Source organism: Bos taurus, chromosome 17, assembly GCF_002263795.3.
Source record: "Bos taurus isolate L1 Dominette 01449 registration number 42190680 breed Hereford chromosome 17, ARS-UCD2.0, whole genome shotgun sequence".
NCBI classification, from domain to species: domain Eukaryota; kingdom Metazoa; phylum Chordata; class Mammalia; order Artiodactyla; family Bovidae; genus Bos; species Bos taurus.
In genome coordinates this window covers 35,403,435-35,424,452 of record NC_037344.1, presented here as the reverse complement: position 1 = coordinate 35,424,452, position 21,018 = coordinate 35,403,435, and the positions used below count along the sequence as shown (strand labels likewise).

The following is a 21,018-nucleotide window of genomic DNA, read 5'->3' as shown; positions in this document are numbered from 1 at the left end:
TGAAGAGGAACTAAAAAGCCTCTTGATGAAAGTGAAACAGGAAAGTGAAAAAGTTGGCTTAAAGCTCAACATTCAGAAAACGAAGATCATGGCATCTGGTCCCATCACTTCATGGGAAATAGACAGGGAAACAGTGTCAGACTTTATTTTTTGGGGCTCCAATATCACTGCCGTTGGTGATTGCAGCCATGAAATTAAAAGACACTTACTCCTTGGAAGGAAAGTTATGACCAACCTAGATAGCATGTTGAAAAGCAGAGACATTACCTTGCCAACAAAGGTCCGTCTAGTCAAGGCTATGGTTTTTCCAGTAGTCATGTATGGATGTGAGAGTTGGACTGTGAAGAAAGCTGAGTGCTGAAGAATTGATGCTTTTGAACTGTGGTGTTGGAGAAGACTCTTGAGAATCCCTTGGACTGCAAGGAGATCCAACCAGTGCCTTCTGAAGGAGATCAGCCCTGGGATTTCTTTGGAAGGAATGATGCTAAAGCTGAAACTCCAGTACTTTGGCCACCTCATGCGAAGAGTTGACTCATTGGAAAAGACTCTGATGCTGGGAGGGATTGGGGGCAGGAGGAGAAGGGAATGACAGAGGATGAGATGGCTGGATGGCATCACCGACTCGATGGACATGAGTCTGAGTGAACTCCGGGAGTTGGTGATGGACAGGGAGGCCTGGCGTGCTGTGATTCATGGGGTCACAAAGAGTCGGACACGACTGAGCGACTGAACTGAACTGAATGAAGGGATAAAGAGGAAATAATGTATTCTCTATCCTACAAGGAGATTATAGTCTTCTAAGGAGACAAAACTAAGATGAATAAAATTTAGAATAGAACATAATAGGGTAGCTTAGATAAACTAGATCACAGTATTAAGTGATATTAAAATGCTTCATTTACTGTTTTTCTTCCCTCAGGTATATTGAAGCCATGGTTCATTGTGCTAGTACTCGACATCCAGCAGCAATTGTGGATGATTTACATGTCAAAGTCCTCAGGGAAGCTGTCCAAAATAGCAAGACTACCTTCTCAGAAAATGTAAGAACTTTTTGTTGAGTGAGTGTGGCAATTTGAGTATTCTTTACATGTATATAGTAGCCAAACTCAAAAAACTTGAATATACTAAAACTTTATCATTTAAATTGTAATACAGGTGGACATTTCTAAACAACCTTTATATGTCATTGGCTCTGTAAGAAATAGCATATATGACTATCAGTTCAGTTCAGTCACTCTGTCATGTCTGATTCTGCGACCTCATGAGAACCCCATGAACAGTATATGACTATATTGTGCATTAAATAAAAGTAATATATTTATTAAAATGTGGCAATTTTTCTTTTATTTTAGAAGTAGTTTAATTCCAAGCCTTTTCTGAAGAGCTTTGGTCCTAAGTGAAGGAGTGTTGTTTAGCACTGGTACATTCATTTTCTAAGAAAGCAAATCTGTTTATTATTTTGACCTTCCTCTGTGATTAGATAACTTGTATCTTAGTATTTTTGAAGTTATTTTTGTTTACCTCTGTGAATCAAGCCACTGTCTTCTGGTGTGTGGTATTTTCCTTACATTGTGGTCTGAGTCACAAAGCTACTTTCTTAGCAGTCATGTCTTAGTGCTCATCAGTGACTGTCCACTTGAATTTCAAGTTTATCTGAGTTGTATTTGGACTAGGGACCAGGGGAGGTGAAATTAAACCTATTTTTAGTGATCCAGTTATTCAGAATATATTGGCATTTCATGTGATAGGTAATTGAGATAGAGTAGTACAAATCAAAAGAAATTTGAAAATATTCCAGCCAACAAGGAGAGCTAGTTATCAGAAACCAAATAGGTTTTCAAGTACATAGAATTTGGTGATCCTTTTAAAAAAACCTATTATTGTTATTACCATCTTTTCTGTCCCTTTTTGTGTAGGCTGATTTAGCTTTATTATGTATCACTTTTCTCAGTCTTGGGGCTGCCAGTCTGTTTCCCAGCTTTTCTAAGGTTTGGACTTTAAGAGTGGGAATGCTAACCCAGATGGCAGCTAGTATATAGATAGGTATAAAGGAGCACAGTGAATAACAAGTTGCTGTGTAGATGATGTGGAAATTATTAAAGGTCTGTGAAATAATAATACTACTTTTAATCTTTTTAGCTATCTTCTAAGCAAGATGTTAGAGGAACAAAAACTGAACACTGTACCATAGGAATGACTAATCAAGGACAAGCACAGACAAATCCTATAATGAAGCAAGATAATGTAACAATTAAAGGTCTTCAGGCTAATGTTAGCATACCAAAGGTAAAAATTTAATATTTAAAAAAATTTTTCCGAAAGAAAATATTGTGGTGATTTTTATTCTAAACTAAATGGTGGTAGAATAAAGTGTAATATCAAATTTTTTGTTTTATTTCCTTGATCTAATGTAAGAATTAATGTAATATAGTTTAACCTAAACAGATGTTGGTTAATATGTTACTAATATTTAAATAACATTAAATATTTAATGTTATTTAATTACCACTAACATTTATTTATATTAGTATTTAATCATTTTATTATTAAATAATTATATTAGTATTTAATTAACTTATTAATTAACATTAATGTTATTTAATAAGTTAATTAAATAAAACTAAAATGTTTCATATCCACCCAGTAAGAATTTCATTATTATTTTATGAGAGTTTAAATTTATAAGCTTTGCCTTCATTATACTCTCGTACACATAGATATTCCATTCCTAACAGTAGTTTTTCATTATCCTGTATATCTTGTGTTTAAGTGGTAACATTTTACTTTTCAACTCTGAAATATGTGACATTTTGTGTGTTAGGTGAACTTATGTTTGCTGCAAGCCTCAGTAGAGGAATCTCCAAATACAGCTCCTAGTAGGAGTGTGACTCATGTTTCCTTAGTAGCACTGTGTTTTGACAGAATTGCTACACAAGTTCGTATGAACAGGTAAGAAAGAGTTTATTAACCTGAGCTGTGACTATCTTGCTGGATGTAAAAGCAAACCTTAGCTGTCTTTTCAATATATTTTGGAAAATTCTGATGTTAAAACTCAAGACTGATATTGGAATTTCAAATCTCATTTTTATATTAGCAAAGTGGGTTTTAAAAAGTTTACAGTTTTTATTTACATGTTATCAGTAAACACTGAAGAATTTTTTTATTAATATTGGTTTATTTAAAATAGTGGAATTTTTTTTTAAACTAGTTAAATATTTTTACTGAGCTATATTATATACATGTTAGCCATCATACTCTTTCTTTTTCATGAAGAGGTGTGGTTGAAGAGAGTTCAAACAGTGCAGACCCTGGTAGAACATCAAATTTTGATAGGTACGTTCATGCTACTAAGATGCAGCCTCAGTCTTCTGGATCTCTCAGATCAAATGCTGGAGTGGAAAAAGGCAAAGAGATTGCAGCCAAGTTAAACATTCATCGAGTTCATGGGCAACTGAGGGGTCTTGATACAACAGGTAGGAGTCTACAACATATTTTTTCTTTGACATATATAAATGTAAGAGGATTTTGCAAAAGGAAACATAAAATATTTTCCTTTGAATATTGCTTCAGTTTTAGTATTTCATAAGAAAAGGGTATTTCTATATGAACACAGAATGTTTAACTACTGCAAAAGATAAGGTAAACTTTGGTAGGAAGATGAGTGGTATGGCCCCAAATTAGGAACTGCTTCTATCTCCCATCTCTTTGCTCATTATAGAACAGAAAGAGTATGATCTTTATAGTCTTTGCTTTCTTTTTAAAACCATTCTGTTGACATAGCTTTGTTAAAAAGGAATAATTGTGGTATCAAAAGTAGATAGTCAAATCTGTAAAATATAGTACCAATAAGAATGACAGGCATAGCTGTGGGCTTCTTAAAATACTATCTTTGAAGAATTTTCAATAAACTGAAGAAATTTTCCAGTTGACTGTTACGTGAAAAGTGGGGACCAAAGCTGGGTTTGTAAAATGATCTCTAAAGAGCTGGTAGGAAACTTAGTTCAAATGTAAACATGTTACCTCTAGGTGGTAAATTTCCATGAATTTCTTTATCTTCTTTTTGCTTTTCTAAAAGTATTCATAAGCTGTAATCAGGGAAAGAAATTTTTAAAAAATGATAAAGTAAAAAACTTGGGATGATAATGTCCATATGGCATATTGAACACGATGAAATTATGGCAATCAATGTCTGTGATGAATTATTATATAAAATGTTAACATAAAGCAATCTTTGAGTAAAAGGTATAGTTTTCCTGGGAAAGAATGTTTTTCCTAAGTCTAGGTAATTAATTTGAATAATTTTTATTTTGTAAAATCTCAAGTCAGTATTTAAAATAACATGTATATCCGTGGCGGATTCATTTTGATATTTGGCAAAACTAATACAATTATGTAAAGTTTAAAAATAAAATAAAATTAATTATAAATTAAAAAAAAATAAAATAATGTACTATGAAGCTGAATTATTCAGGAACTTTTTTAAGTTTAGACTTTTAGATTTTTTTTCTATATAATCTTTTGGAAATTATCCTGTCTCTGAATAATTATTTGTTACTTATGGAATCTTCTTTTCACCTTCTTACTTTAACATGATTCTGGAACTTTTTAATTAGTATGACATTAGGCAGTGTTCAGAGAAGGCAATGGCAACCCACTCCAGTACTCTTGCCTGGCAAATCCCACGGACAGGGGAGCCTGGTAGGCTGTAGTCCATGGGGCTCCTGGGAGTTGGACATGACTGAGTGACTTCACTTTCACCTTTTACTTTCCTGCATTGGGGAAGAAAATGGCAACCCACTCCAGTGTTCTTGCCTGGAGAATCCCAGGGACGGGGGAGCCTGGTGGGCTGCCGTCTTTGGGTCGCACAGAGTCGAATACGACTGAAGCGACTTAGCAGCAGCAGGCAGTGTTGTTTTAGAAACTGGTTCGTTCATTGTTTTTTCTTTGACAGAATGCTAAGATATCTTTTAGGACAACCACTGTGTCAAATGTTTACATTATTTATTGTTTTTTAAAAATAAACCTCTGTTTTTAAAAATGGTCATTTTGTTCTCTTTTGATAATAGATATCGGTACCTGTGCCATCACTGCTATTCCTTTTGAGAAGTCCAAAGTTTTATTTACTCTTGAAGAGCTGGATGAGTTTGCTTTTGTGGATGAAACTGATCAGCAAGCTGTTCCAGATGTAACTCGAATAGGTCCCAGCCAGGAAAAATGGGGTTGGATAATGTTTGAATGTGGACTTGAAAATTTAACAATAAAAGGTAAGCTTTTTAAATTTCTGCTTTAAGGAAACAAATTGGACACAGATTGCTGAAATGTTTTGAACAGTCATGACTTTCAGTAAGCTGAATCATCATATTCAAGCAGAAAGTATGGCATCTGAGATTATTTAATAGAAGTGTGTGCCCCATCCCAATTGTGTAAGTGGATCTTTATGGAATAATCATGTGATTGAAAACTGGCAGAGCATCTAGACATACAAATCATCAATGCCTGAGCAAAGCAGTGTATAGTTCAGAAAAAATTCTTGCATAAAATATAAAACAACTTTAGGAACTTTGTGTCTTTGGAAACTGGATCTTTGATTATTAGAGTCCTGCCATGTAGGATGAAAATACTGTAAATCCTTTATTCAGTGATCAGTCAATTCAGTCAGTCAATCATGTACAACTCTTTGTGACCCCATGGACTGCAGCACATCAGGCTTTCCTGTCAATCACCAACTGACAGAGCTTGCTTATTAAACTCATGTCCATAGAGTCAGTGATGCCATCCAACCATCTTATCCTATGTCAACCCCTTCTCCTACTGCCTTCAGTCTTTCCCGGTGTCAGGATCTTTTCCACTGAGTCAGTTCTTCATATCAAGTGGCCAAAGTGTTGGAGCTTCAGCATCACTCCTTCCAATGAATATTCAGGACTGATTTCCTTTAGGATGGACTGGTTTGATCTCTTTGAGGTCCAAGGGACTCTCAAGAGTCTTCTGCAACACCACAGTTCAAAAGCATCAATTCTTCAGTGCTCAACTTTCTTTATAGTCCAACTCTCCCATCCATACATGACTACTGGAAAAACCATAGCTTTGACTAGATGGAACTTTGTCCACAAAGTAATGTCTCTGCTTTATATTATCCTAAATTTGTCATAGCTTTTCCTCCAAGGAGCAAGTGTCTTTTAATTTCAAGGCTGCAGTCACCATCTGCAGTGATTTTGGAGCCCAAGAAAATAAAGTCTGTCACTGTTTGCATTGTTTCCTCATCTGTTTACCATGAAGTGATGATTTTGAACTGTGGTGTTGGAGAAGACTCTTGAGAGTCCCTTGGACTGCAAGGAAATCCAACCAGTGCATTCTGAAGGAGATCAGTCCTGGGATTTCTTTGGAAGGACTGATGCTAAAGCTGAAACTCCAGTACTTTGGCCCCCTCATGCGAAGAGTTGACTCATTGGAAAAGACTCTGATGCCGGGAGGGATTGGGGGCAAGAGGAGAAGGGAATGACAGAGAATGAGATGGCTGGATGGCATCACCAACTCGATGGACATGAGTCTCAGTGAACTCCCGGAGTTGGTGATGGACAGGGAGGCCTGGCGTGCTGCGATTCATGGGGTCGCAAAGAGTCGGACACGACTGAGCGACTGATCTGATCTGATCTGATCTGATGGGACTGGATGCCATGATCTTAGTTGTCTGAATATTAAGCCAACTTTTTCACTCTTTTTTTTCACTTTCATCAAGAGGCTCTTTAGTTTTTCCTCACTTTCTGCCATAAGGGTGGTGTCATCTGTGTTTCTGAGGTTATTCATGTTTCTCCTGGCAATCTTGATTCCAGTTTGTGCTTCATCCAGCCCAGCATTTCTCATGATGTACTCTGCATATAATTAATTAACCAGGGTGACACTATACAGCCTTGATGGACCTTCCCGATTTGGAACCAGTCTGTTGTTCCATGTCCAGTTTTAACTGTTGCTTCTTGACCTGCATGCAGATTTCTCAGGAGGCAGGACAGGTGGTCTGGTATTCCCATCTTGACGAATTTTCCACAGTTTGTTGTGATCCACACAGTCAAAGGATTTCGCATAGTCAATAAAGCAGAAGTAGATGTTATTCTGGAACTCTCTTGATTTTTGATGATCCATGGATGTTGGCAATTTGATCTCTGTTCGCTCTGCCTTTTCTAAAATCCAGCTGGGACATCTGGAAGTTCACAATTCATGTACTGTTGAAGCCTGACTTGGAGAATTTGAGCATTACTTTGCTAGTATGTGAGAAGAGTGCAATTGTGTGGTAGTTTGAACATTCTTTGTCATTGGAATGAAAACTGACCTTTTCCAGTCCTGTGGCCACTGCTAAGTTTTCCAAATTTGCTGGCATATTGAGTACAGCACTTTCACAACATCATCGTTTAGGATTTGAAATAGCTCAACTGGAATTCCATCACTTCCGCTAGCTTTGTTTGTAGTGATGCTTCTAGACGCCCACTTGACTTTGCATTCCAGGTATGGCTCTAGGTGAGTAATCACACCATTGTGGTTATCTGGGTCATGAAGATCTTTTTTGTATAGTTCTGTGTATTCTTGCCCCCTCTTCTTAATATCTTCTGCTTCTGTTAGGTCCATACCATTTCTGTCCTTTATTGTGCTCATCTTTACATGAAATATTCCCTTCGTATCTCTGATTTTCTTGAAGACATCTCTAGTCTTTCCCATTCTATTGTTTTCCTCTATTTCTTTGCATTGATCACTGAGGAAGGCTTTCTTATCTCTCCTTGATATTGTTTGGAACTCTGTTGCCTTCAAAGGGTATATCTTTCCTTTTTTCTTTGGCTTTAGCTTCTCTTCTTTTCTCATCTATTTGTAAGGCCTTGTCAGATAACCATTTTGCCTTTTTGCATTTGCTTTTCTTGGGGATGGTCTGATCATTGCTTCCTGTACAATGTCATGAACCTCCACCCACAGTTCTTCAGGCACTCTATCAGATCTAATCCCATGAATCTATTTGTGACTTCCACTGTATAATCGTAAGGGATTTTATTTAGGTCATACCTGAATGGTTTAGTGGTTTTCCCTACTTTCTTCAATTTAAGTCTGAATTTTGCAATAAGGAGTTCATGATCTGAGCCACAGTTAACTCCCAGTCTTGTTTTTGCTGATTGTATACAGCTTCTCCATCTTTGGCTGCAAGAATACACTCAGTCTGATTTTGGTATTGACCATCTGGTGATGTCCATGTGTAGAATCTTCTCTTGTGTTTTTGGAAGAGGGTGTTTGCTATGACCAGTGCATTCTCTTGGCAAAATTCTGTTAGCCTTTGCCCTTCTTCATTTTGTACTCCAAGGCCAAATTTGCCTGTTACTCAAGGTGTTTCTTGACTTCCTACTTTTGCATACTAGTCCATTATGATGAAATGGACATCTTTTTTGGGTGTTAATTCTAGAAGGTCTTGTAGGTCTTCATAGAACCATTCAGCTGCAGCTTCTTCAGCATTGGTTGAGACATAGACTTGGATTACTGGGATATTGAACGGTTTGCCTTGGAAATGAACAGAGAGAATTCTTTCATTTTTGAGACTGCACAAAAGTACTGCATTTTGGACTCTTTTGTTGACTGTGAGGGCTACTCCATTTTTTTCTAAGGGCTTCTTGCCCACAGTAGTAAATATAATGGTCATCTGAATTAAATTTGCCCATTCCAGTCCATTTTAGTTCATGGATACCTAAATCGTTGATATTCACTCTTGCCATATCCTGTTGGCCACCTCCAATATACCTTGATTCATGGACCTAACATTCCAGGTTCCTATGCAATGTTGTTCTTTACAGCATCGGACTTTACTTCCATCACCAGTCACATCCACAACTGAGCGTTGTTTTTGCTTTGTCTCTGTCTCTTCATTCTTTCTAGAGTTATTTCTTCACTCTTCTCCATTAGCATATTGGGCACCTCCTGACCTCCGGAATTCATCTTTCGGTATCATATCTTGTGTTTTTTCATACTGTTGATGGGGTTCTCATGGCAAGAATACTGAAGTGGTTTGCCATTTCCTTCACCATTGGACCACAATTTGTTAGAACTCTCCATCATGACCCATCCGTCTTCTGTGGCCCTACATGGCATGGAGTTAGGCAAGGCTGTGGTCCATGTGATCAGTTTGATTAGTTTTCTATGAGTGTGGTTCATTCTATCTGCCTTCTGATGGATTAGGATAAGAGGCTAAGGGAAGCTTCCTGATGAGAGAGACTGGCTGTCTACTGACTTATATTTTCTTTTACATTATTGAATATAACTTTAAAATAGGAAGGCTGAATTGTGTATAAGACTTTCAGAAATAGTCCTTTGTGTGTGCATGTGCTTAGTCGCTCCATTGTGTCTGACACTTGCAACCCCATAGACTGTAGCCTGCCAGGCTCCTCTGTCCATGGGATTCTCCAGGCAGGAATACTGGAGTGGGTTGCCATTTCCTTCTCTAGGGGATCTTCCTGACCCAGGGATTGAATTCAGGTCTCCTGCATTGCAGTCAGATTCCTTACTGACTGAGCTATAAGGGAAGCCTCAATGTAGTAGTAGTGTTTATGCCTACAATTCCTTACCTGATGACCCAATATTATATCACTTTTATATATAAGGATAAAGTTTTGGTAGGAAAAAAAATCTTTATGAGGTTTTTATTTTTTTCTTTATAAAAATTGTAGAGTACAGCATTGAGATAAGACCTAATGTTTTTAATAAATAAATTCTTTCATTTGTATAGGAGGAAGACAGTCTGGTGCTGTTTTATATAATGCTTTTGGAATTATGGGTAAAGCTAATGTCACAGAAAGGGGTGGAGTGCTGACATCCAATAATTCTTCTGATTCTCCAACTGGCAGTGGCTATAATACTGATGTCTCTGATGATAATCTTCCTTGTGACCGAACAAGCCCTTCTTCAGACTTAAATGGAAATTCTGTTTCTGATGAACAAGTTGGTGAATTTCTTATAATAATAATGCTTTGGGAAAATAGAAAATTGTTTACCCAAGTCACAGTCAATTTCTGGAGTATATTTGCTTATCTTTCCATGTTGTAGATTTTGCATAAATAGTAGCCAAGGCATTTTGGTGATTATATTCTACAAGTGTAATTGCTAAAATTGCACTTATATCTGTAAAGATATAATAACATTATACTTTGCTTATGTCAAACAATTTTATTTGTTGAATTAATGGAATTTCAGAAAAGCAGAACTTTGTTTTTATCTTGTTTAAAGGATTTTAGCCAAAATCATTTTTTAAATAAACAGTTTTATTACTGGTAGTATTTCACATGTTTAAATATTTTAACATTTTTGTCAATATCTGCCTATTTTGTTTGCAAGTGTACAGAAATGAGTTCAAATGCAACTAATTATTTTTGTCATGGTATAATTTAATGATGAATATAGTAACAGCAATAATGAAAATGTTCAAAATTCTATGGACTACTGAATACTTGTACTACTACCTGATTGCTGATCTTGGGCACATTTTTTTTTTTTTTTTAAGCATCTTGTGTGTTTCTGAAATGAGTATTGTAATGATATTAACATTCTAGAGTTAGGATGATTGAAGGAGGCAGGTCATAAGAAAGACTTAGCTTGGTGTCTAGAGCATAGTAAGAACTTGGTAAATGTTGTTCTTAGACACACATACACTTCTGCTCATTTGAAGATTAGACCAATTGAAGAAGAAAGAAACTACCTTTTAACTAAGAAATATGTCTTAGTCATCCAGTATGCCTTGGTACAATCACTTCTGAACTCTAGGTCTCTGGAAATTTATTTTTGAAATGTTTATTTTGATTTGATGCATAGTAAATAGGTTTTTTAAATTTTAATTTAAAAAATTTTTCTCAATTATGAAAGTATGATAACACAATTACAGGAAACTTGGGAAATACAGAACAAGGTTGCATATGGTTCCACTATATATTATAATTATTTTTTTAAGTAGATAAATTCTTTTTTAGTTAGAGTTTCAATATCAAACTCTCATAAATTAATAGAATGAATATACAGAGAAGTAGAAGAATATAGTGTGGGCTTCCCTGGTGGCTCAGATAGTAAAGAATCTGTCTGCGATGCAGGAGACCTAGGTTCAATCCCTGGATATACAAATAGTGACATAATTTTTAAAAGTTATATTCCAGTGCTATATAGGTGCTTCTCAGGTGGTGCAGTGGTAAAGAACTCACCTGCCAGTGCAGGAGACACAGGAGATGCAGGTTCAGTCCCTGGGTTAGGAAGATCCCCTGGATGATGGAATGGGCACCCACTCTAGTATTCTTGCCTAGAGAATCCCATGGAGAGAGGAGCCATGGCTTTCAGTCCATGGTGTTGCAAAGAGTCAGACACACGACAAAGCGTAAAACAAAGCTTTCACCTGATCTTCAGAATTATATTCATAACCTTTTAGATATCATCATTGAGATGTGCCATAGGCACCAAAAATTCAGTCAGTGTAAATCCAAATTTATTATTACTTTGTTTCACATGTGGTTTTAATTACTTGCTTTTTTACGAGGCCCTTTCCCTTTGTTTAAAGTTCAGATTCCTCTAGATCGTTTTCTGTATATTTGTATATTCTCAGTTGCCTGGCTCACAGCCCTTGTCTGAAACCCAAATGTATTTGAGAATTCAGATTTTTTTCTTTAAAAGAAAGATCATATGCCATAGCCCTATATTGCCCCTCCCTTCTTCCCTCTCCCTACTGGTAACAACTAGTTTGTTCTCTATATTTATGAGCCTGCTTCTTTTTTGTTATATTCACCAGTTTGTTGTATTTTTTTTAGATTCCACATATACCTAATTAAGAAGTGCAGACTATTAGTATAAAATAAGCTATAAGAATATATTACACAGCACAGGGAATAAACCAATATTTTTTGATGACTGTAAATAGAATATAGTATTCAGTCACTCAGTCATGTCTGACTCTTGTGACCACATGGACTGTAGCCCACTAGCTCCTCTGTCTGTGGGATTTCCCAGGCAAGAATACTGGAGTGGGTTGCCATTTCCTTCTCCAGGAGATCTTCCCTGACCCAGGGATTGAACCTGCATTTCTTGGGTCTCCTGCATGGGTGGGTGAGTTCTTTACCACTGTGCCACGTGAGAAGCACCTAAATTGGATATAACCCTTAAAAATCGTGTCACTATGTTGTATACCTGTAACATATAATATTGTACATCAATGAAAACAAAGAAAGAAAGTGAAGTCGCTCAGTTGTGTCCGACTCTTTGCGACCCCATGGACTGTAGCCTACCAGGCTCCTCTGTCCCTAGGATTTTCCAGGCAATAGTACTGGAGTGTATTGCCATTTCCTTCTCCAGGGGATCTTCCCAACCCAGGGCTTGAACCCAGGTCTCCTGCATTGTAGACAGATGCTTTACCGTCTGAGCCACCAGGGAAGTCCAATACTTCCGTAAAAAATATATATATATATAAATTAAAAGGAAGATAATATGGCGTGTGTGAAATCTTAGATAACATTAACGTGGCATCTTGAAATATTGAATATTTTTGCAGCATGACATTAATAAAAACCCCAAATAGGATAGTCTCTCACACATTCATATCAGATTTTGATGCCACATTTACAAAACAGATTTAGATTTTCAGAATGTTCTGGATGTTGGAATTGCAGATAAGGGAATGTAGACTTCTGTTTAGTGCCTGCTGACTTTAAAATTGTTATAATCTATGACCCATATTTTTTTTTATAACATTTAGGATTCACAGCTGTTTTGTGGATACTCTTTATTCCTTAATCATCCCACAAGCAAATGCCAACCTTTTCTTTATTTTGACCAATAATATCTAAAAGTGAATTAGAGACCTATAAACAGATATAACAAGAAGTGGACTTTTTTTCTTTAATAATATGCTTTTTCCCTCCCTGCATTCTGAAGAATGGTGATTACATGTTGAAAAAATATTATGCCTATTTTTTTCAATACAGGTTCAGATTAGCATATAACTAAGAATTTTCTATTGTGGAAAGTGTTACTTACTTGAACATAGACTGTAATAGTATTTCTCATGGCACTTTATTTGGAAGTTTGAAATTTCCCCTTAAAATAGAATGGAAAATAGATTGCATTAAGAAGCAGAAGACCTTAATGCTGTCACTCGTCCTCTGATATAATAGTTGGATGATCTCTGTGCTGTGTGTGCTCAGTCGCTCATTCATACCTGACTCTTTGCAACCCCATGGACTGTAGCCCGCCAGGCTCCTCTGTCCATGGGACTTCCCAAGCAGGAATTCTGGAATGTTGCCATTTGCTTCTCCAGGGGATATTCCCAACCCCGGGATCAAACTCGGGTATCGTGCATTGGCAGGTGGATTCTTAACCACTGAGCCACCAGTGAATCCTCTAAAGGGAGTTAATCCTAATTCCATGGATTTCCCTGGTAGCTCAGATGGTAAAGAGTCTGCCTCCAATGCAGGCTACAGTTCTTACCTAGAAAATGCATATGCAGGAGATCTCACATTGGTGGGAGCTGCAAAGCTAAACCTGTTTTATTTCACACTGTTATCTATAGAACTTGTTTTGATGGAAAAGTTTTGTGCTTAAAACACTCTGTGCTAGTGGTTTTAAGAGACTATACATTAATAACTTTTGGTACTCTATTTTATATAGGATGAAGGAGTTGAATCTGATGATTTGAAAAAAGATCTACCTCTAATGCCTCCACCTCCAGATTCATGTAGCATGAAGTTGACCATCAAGGAAATTTGGTTTAGTTTTGCAGCTCCAACCAATGTGAGATCTCCTGCACATGCATTTTCTAGGTAAGAAATTTTTAAAATAGATTACTATCCCTTGATTCCCCTGATTTTTTTATTTAATTTTAAATTACTTAAATTCTGTGTCATGTTATCGTTTTGGATTGTTTTTCTAATATATCTAGTATTAGGGTTGCTACTTTTTTCCCATCTTTCTTACTTCATACTTTCTGTAGACATTATTCTCAGCTTATTTAACCCTTTTTCTTTTCTAAAGTTTTATTTTAATTTTACATGTCACCCTGTCATGAGCTTTTTACTTTTTTCACCTCTAACAGACTTTTGTATTTTTCTTTCTAATTCTATCATCCTTTGCATTTCCTACTTATATATTCAGAATCTATCTGCTGGTCAGAAGGAAAAGTAATGTTGCCTAAATGAAATAGCCACAGAGTACAATATGTATGGGAGAGTGTTTGAAATACTCTTAAAAAACATTTGTTTATATATATATTTTTTCATTTTAAAAGGCAGCTGAACCTTTTAAGCACTGCAACTCCAGCTGTTGGTGCATGGCTTGTTCCGATTGATCAACTCAAGTCATCTTTAAACAAATTAGAAACTGAGGGGACCTTGAGAATTTGTGCTGTTATGGGATGCATAATGACAGAAGCATTAGAGGTATGTCTTTCAACAATGCAAAGTGTCATACAAAGTTTATTATTGGAAATACTCCCTTATTATTTATTGTTGTTGGAAAATATCAGACCTGCAAGTTTTTAATTTTTTTTGTTTATTGTATCTTTGCTATATCCTTATAAATCTGTTGTTTTGCTTTTCTCAGAATAAAAGTGTACATTTTCCTTTAAGAAGTAAATATAACAGACTTACAAAAGTTGCCCGTTTTCTCCAAGAAAATCCTTCATGTTTGCTGTGCAATATATTACATCACTACCTTCACCAGGCAAATTACTCCATCATTGATGAAGCTACAATGGTGAGTTACTGGAATCATACGTTAGTTTTAAAAAAGCCTCTATTCTGTTGGTTAGCCACTGACACACAAGGTTTGAGATGAGTATGAAAAGTCCAAAAGAGAAATTTGGTTAGAAATCCAGGCTTATAGACAAGATTGGGCTCAGATTAATGGTTTAGGTGTTGCCAGACTGAAAGTATTAGAAGCAGTGAACATGGATGAGTCTTCTAAGAATATGTTGAGTGAGAAACTGGTCAGGGATGGATCCTCGATAAATACTGAAATGAAAGGGGCGTGGAGAGAGTGCATAGAGGTACACAAAGTGCTGAGGAGGGAAAGGAGGAAAACCAGGAAAGACCATCTTAGAGACCAAGGTATAAAGAATTGCAAGGAAACGAGTAGTCATTAGTCATATTTCACATAAATGTTTAATAAGGACTAATTAAGAATTGAGGGGGGAATATATAACTATATGAAGAGATCCAATATATCTCTGCCCTAGAAAAGCACTATAGAAGGTAACACATCGTGGTTAAGAGCTTAGAGCTTGAGGACCTCCCTCTCCACTCCAAGCTTCTGATCAACAGAGAATACATAAGAATCTTCAGCTAAAGTAATAATCAATGTATCAGTACTGTTGATGGCCAGTCATGCTCCTGATAACCTCTAATGAAAGAATCTGGAGTAAATTATGGATTTCATAAAGGTACTTAGACCTTAGGTTAGTATAGTGCCTTCTACTACCACTCTGTGAACTGAAGACTGGGAGGTCACTGTCCAAGGTTAACTTGCCCATCTAGGCATAGGCAGAGAAATTAGAACAGAAAGAATGGCAGGAATTTCGCAGGGATGGATGCTCTGCCAGGATATGGTTTCCATGTAAGAGGAAGAAATACAGGAGACCCTCCTTCCTTGAGTCTAGGAATGAAAGGGAAGGCTAAGTAACCTGATATTCCTCAGAAAGTAAATGAGTGATTCTTGCCATCTAGTAAGTGGCTCTCTTCAGTCAGAACCATTACTCCTAACACAAAGAATTGTAGGGAAGGCGAAGGAGAGGAGTTGGGTATTTTCTCCTTTAGGCTAAATCTAAAACAGGCAAGTTTTCTTTCTTAAAATTATCACTGTGGAATAAAATATATTCTAAATGTTGTAATTGTTACTGATAATATATTGTTTCAAAACAGTTACGAATCCTTTGTCTACCATTTAACTATAATAATTTGTAAAAATAGAGGTAGTTATCTAATTTTTGAAGGAAATCTTTTTGTTTCCTCTTTGCTTAATGAATATTCCAGGTGGCACAAAATACATTTAATTCTTCAGTTGATCAAAACAGGTGAAGTGCATTGAATGCTTCTTACAGGGAATCCCACTTTTATACCCCATGTTTAGCCTCTTACTTACCTGGTACAGTCCGTAGTGTTGCACAGAGTCAGACACAACTGAAGTGACTTAGCACACATACACATATGCTGTGTTGTTTATTATGGAAAGATGCAACTTTGTGTTTAGAGAGTGAGTTCTGTCATCAGTTTGAAATGGTGACTCCATTGGGTAAACCTGGACAAATGACTAAACATATAAATTCTCGTTTCCTCATCTCTGAATGGGAGCTATGAGATTTAAATGAATAAATGCATATAGAACACTAAATAGTAATTATTATTGTTACACTAAGATGACTCCTTACCATGTCGTTGTCACAGAGTGATGGCCTTCCTGCTCTGGTAACTTTAAAGAAAGGTTTGGTTGCACTGGCAAGGCAGTGGATGAAGTTTATTGTGGTAACACCAGCCTTTAAAGGAGTTAGTTTACATCGACCTGCTCAGTCCCTGAAACCTCAGTCAGCTGTGGACCATGAACATGAAGATGGGCTTGGGCTGGACAATGGAGGTGGTCTTCAAAGTGATACCAGTGCTGATGGAGCAGAATTTGAATTTGATGCAGGTAATTCTGTAAATATTTTGGTTGGCTATTATGTACTTGGAACCTAATACTTTTGATATTTTAATATGCTTTGTCCCAAATTTGAAAATATCATGGCTTAATTATATAAGTCTGATTTGTGTTGGTCCAAATAAATGGTGATGATGTTGGAATCTTTATGTACATTTCACTTTGAAGTTTAATTTTGTGAAATGCAATAGAAATACAGAGAAATTCTCCTAATCTATCTAGTACAATTAAGAGATATCTTTGTATAACTAGACTATTTAGAGTGAAACACATGAATTTTTTGAAATTTATATTTCTGTTTATCAAACTCCCTATGCCAGTCTTTTGTAGATTTGAATTTTACCTGGTGGTTTGATTCTGAATTTGTGTAATGTTTAGAGGTATGCATTCAGCCTATAATTCTGTCATTATTATTATGACTGCAGGACAGAGGCAGTAGATAATGCATTTCAGAAATACTTGCATACTTTAATGCTTTTTCAAAGAGTAATTTTTATTATTATCATGATATATAATATTCAGTGGAAATTTATCTTACAATATTTTGAAAAAATATTAAAAGTACTATGGAAAAGGACAGTAATCTTAAAATTAGAGCTTTCTGAACATTGATATATATTACTTTACCAAGCTTTAAAAAAATTTCTTTTAAACTTCGTATTTAACAACTAAGTATGTTATGAGTAATAGGCTGGATTTTTGTTATTTTGAAAAATTTCAAGTCTAACCAAAAATTGAAAAAAATAGTGCAGAAATATTCTTTCTAATTGTGTGCAGATACCTAGGTTAATTTGTGAACATTTTGTACTTTCTTCAGTATAGTTGAATTGGTTTTTAATCTCTGTGCCATTTGGGAGAAATATGTGAAAGATTAGAAGCTGTTTGTTCCTTTCTTGAGATTGAGTGAAACGATTGGGGTTGAAAGAATAAAAGAAAGAAGAATGAATATTATAGCAGAATCCATAATTTTCAAGAAATACAAAGAATTGAGTTTTGCTATACCACCAGGAACATTGGAGTGTTTCAAGATGTTTCAAGACTATATGATAATCTATAGCCCACTTATTCTTTTGTACTGTTTCAGCCACAGTCAGTGAACACACAATGCTACTGGAGGGAACAGCCAACCGGCCTCCACCTGGTAGCTCTGGACCTGTAACTGGAGCTGAGATAATGAGGAAGCTTTCTAAGACTCATACGCATAGTGACTCTGCATTAAAAATAAAGGTACATTGTTGCTGTCTTTGTTAGAGTTATTTCAATTTACAGAGAAGACCTAAGCTTTTGTTATCTCAAATGTAAATATTAGGTATTCACCCTAAATATCCAAATAGTGCTTTTATGTTGAGATTAACATACTTAGTAACTTATAGTTTACACATTTCAAAGAAAATTATATTAACAATCAGTAATTAATATTGAACGAGGACTCCTTTAATTACCAAGCCTTAGGGCTGTCTTTTCAATTTATTGACTGCTGTATTCAATAAAAGGACTTCCCTGTAGCTCAAACAGTAAAGAATATATCTGCGATGCAGGACACCAGGGTTTGATCCCTGCATTGGGAAGTTCCTATGGAGAAGGGAATGGCAATCCACTCCAGTAGCCTTGCCTGGAGAATTCCATGGACAGAGAAGCCTGGCAGGCTATAATCCGTGGGATTGCAAAGAGTCGGACATGACTGAGTAGCTAACGCACACACGCACACGTATTCAATAAAAAACAGTGTTGAATATGGGTGTACCTATGGCTGATTTTTGTTGATGTATGACAAAAAACCACAAAATTCTGTAATGGGAATAAATATCCTTCAATTTAAAAAATAAAGTGGAAAAAAATTTTTAAATGTTGATCAGCTTATAATTATTAGTTTTAATGACAAGTCTTACTGGTAGTGCATGATCAATATAGAGTTTAAATAGTTAATAAAATTAAATAGTTAATAAAGTTAAATAGTGTATGTTGTTGAACATGTAAGAAAAGAGACATTTTCATTCATACTAGCACTGGGTGGGAGTGTAAACTGGCATAACCTCTTTGAAGAGCAATTTGTCAATTTTTAATTGTAAAATTTTAAACATAATGCCTTTTAACCCGAATGCTCAAAGACATATGTCCAAGAATGTTCTTTACAACACTGTTTATAATAGGAAAATAATGGAATCAACAAATAACTTGAGAACTAATAAATAATGTACCTTCATATGGATGCATATTATGAAGACTTCAGAAAGATAGAGTAGATCTCTAAATGGACATGGAATGATCACCAGAGCACATTGATTCAAGTAAAAGTAAGGTATAGGACAATATATATATATATCTCTGTGTTAAAAAGGATAAATATGTATATGTGCTTATATAGGCAAATTATTTATAGAAGGATAGATAAGAAATAGTTAAGAGGACTTTGGGGCAAGGGATCTAGTAGACTGGAGTTCAGGAGATGCTTTTTATTGGCTAGTCTTTGTGCTTTTGAAAGTTTTATTCTGTGTAAGCATTGTTCTTATAATGAAAACATTTAATGACAGTTTGATATACATTTTTTAAAGTTTGGGCTATAAGGCTTATTCTGTTTCTGCAATATAGTTACAAGCCTGGGACACTTTAAATTCTCAACCCCTTAATCTGTCTTAGAATTACTCCTTTTCTTTTAAAAAAATTATTTATTTTTAATTGGAAGATCATTGCTTTACAATGTTATGTTGGTTTCTGCCATATATAATTTGAATCAGCCATAGGTATACACATGTGCCCTAGAATTATTCCTGGTTTATGATCTTTCCAAAGGCTCTGATCATATTACTATTAATGCTGTTCTCAGAAATTTTTTGAACATTCTTTTGTTTATGGATTATGAAAATCCAAAGAATTGAAATTTAAAAGTACTTTGTTTCAGATCTCCACTCATTAGGATATTTCTGTCTGCATGGTCTTTCTTTGTACTGTTTTAAACTGATCTGGAATTCCAGTCTTAAATGTGACAGATCAGATAGAGATTGGTCAATTGTGTAACTTTTGATTTTTGTTAATTTTCTTCAGAGAATTGCTGAAAATTCTTTTTGCATATTAGAGCTTTACAGAGAATCAGGTCTTAGCACAGAGATTTATTATCAGAATATTAAGAAGGGTGGTATAGTATGAAGAATTATGGGTCTTGATACTAGATTCCCACTTCAGATTTTAAAGGGAGTTGTAGCTATGAGTGTGCTCAGTTTTGTCTGACTGTTTGTGACGCATGGACTGTAGCATGCTGGACTTCTCTCTCCATGGAATTTTCCAGGCAAGAAAACTGGAGCAGGTTGCCATTTCCTATTCTAGGGGATCTTGCCGACCCAGGAATCAAGCCCCTGTCTCTTGTGTCTCCTGCACTGCAGGCAGATTCTTTACCACTGAGCCACCAGGGAAGCCCCCAAAGGGAGGTTGCTGCTGCTGTTAAGTCGCTTCAGTCGTGTCCGACTCTGTGTGACCCCATAGACAGCAGCCCACCAGGCTCCCCCGTCCCTGGGATTCTCCAGGCAAGAACACTGGAGTGGGTTGCCATTTCCTTCTCCAGTGCAGGAAAGTGAAAAGTGAAAGTGAAGTCGCTCAGTCGTGTCCAACTCTTAGCGACCCCATGGACTGCAGCCCACCAGGCTCCTCCATCCGTGGGATTTTCCAGGCAAGAGTACTGGAGTGGGGTGCCATTGCCTTCTCCGCAAAGGGAGGTTAATCATTGTTAAAATTAAGTGAATGATACTAAATATTGTCCTTTGCATTGTACTGTAGAGTTTTAAAACATTATTACATACATTTGAGATTCACTGCAATTCTAGTAGACACAAACTGTTTAGACACTGTTGTATTAATGTGAATAATATAGTAATAAAAACAGTGAGTCATTGTGGTTATCCATAGTCTTTTTTATGTGCATAAGAAAGAGCCCCATGTTGTTCTCTCTGTAGGGCATTCATCCGTACCATTCTCTGAGCTATACCAGTGGTGACACTGCCACAGATTCTCCAGTGCATGTGGGACGTGCAGGAGTACCAGTTAAGGAGAGTCCAAGGAAGGAAAGCCTACTCAGCTACCTGACTGGAAGTTTTCCAAGCTTGCACAACCTTCTGGAAGGGACCCCTCAGAGAAGTAGTGCAGCAGTGAAAAGTAGCTCCCTGACGAGAACAGGTATATCCTTAGTTCTGACAATTATCAGTTTACTTCTGTGGGAGATTTAAACAAAACAAAAAAAAATGGGACTTATGTTTATTCAGATATATATTTTGGATGCATACCTAGTCTTTTGTATGACAACTTATCTCTGAGAATGTTTTTTGGGAAGCTCTTCTGTTTAATTTGTTGGTGTCT

The 21,018-nt window shown here is 36.2% G+C and overlaps 1 protein-coding gene across 7 annotated transcripts in view; it reads left to right on the top strand.

Moving 5' to 3' along the window:
* The window catches only part of BLTP1 (bridge-like lipid transfer protein family member 1), a 202,692-nt gene that overhangs the window by 99,453 nt on the left and 82,221 nt on the right, over positions 1-21,018 (top strand). For all 7 annotated transcript variants that reach the window (XM_024977600.2, XM_024977605.2, XM_024977604.2 and 4 more), the window contains exons 32-43: positions 920-1,040; positions 2,140-2,286; positions 2,822-2,949; positions 3,274-3,473; positions 5,067-5,264; positions 9,749-9,960; positions 13,657-13,808; positions 14,273-14,423; positions 14,587-14,739; positions 16,425-16,665; positions 17,759-17,901; positions 20,619-20,838. In XM_024977600.2, the coding sequence (XP_024833368.1) occupies positions 920-1,040; positions 2,140-2,286; positions 2,822-2,949; positions 3,274-3,473; positions 5,067-5,264; positions 9,749-9,960; positions 13,657-13,808; positions 14,273-14,423; positions 14,587-14,739; positions 16,425-16,665; positions 17,759-17,901; positions 20,619-20,838 (2,066 nt within the window). The remainder of the gene's footprint in view (positions 1-919; positions 1,041-2,139; positions 2,287-2,821; positions 2,950-3,273; positions 3,474-5,066; positions 5,265-9,748; positions 9,961-13,656; positions 13,809-14,272; positions 14,424-14,586; positions 14,740-16,424; positions 16,666-17,758; positions 17,902-20,618; positions 20,839-21,018) is intronic.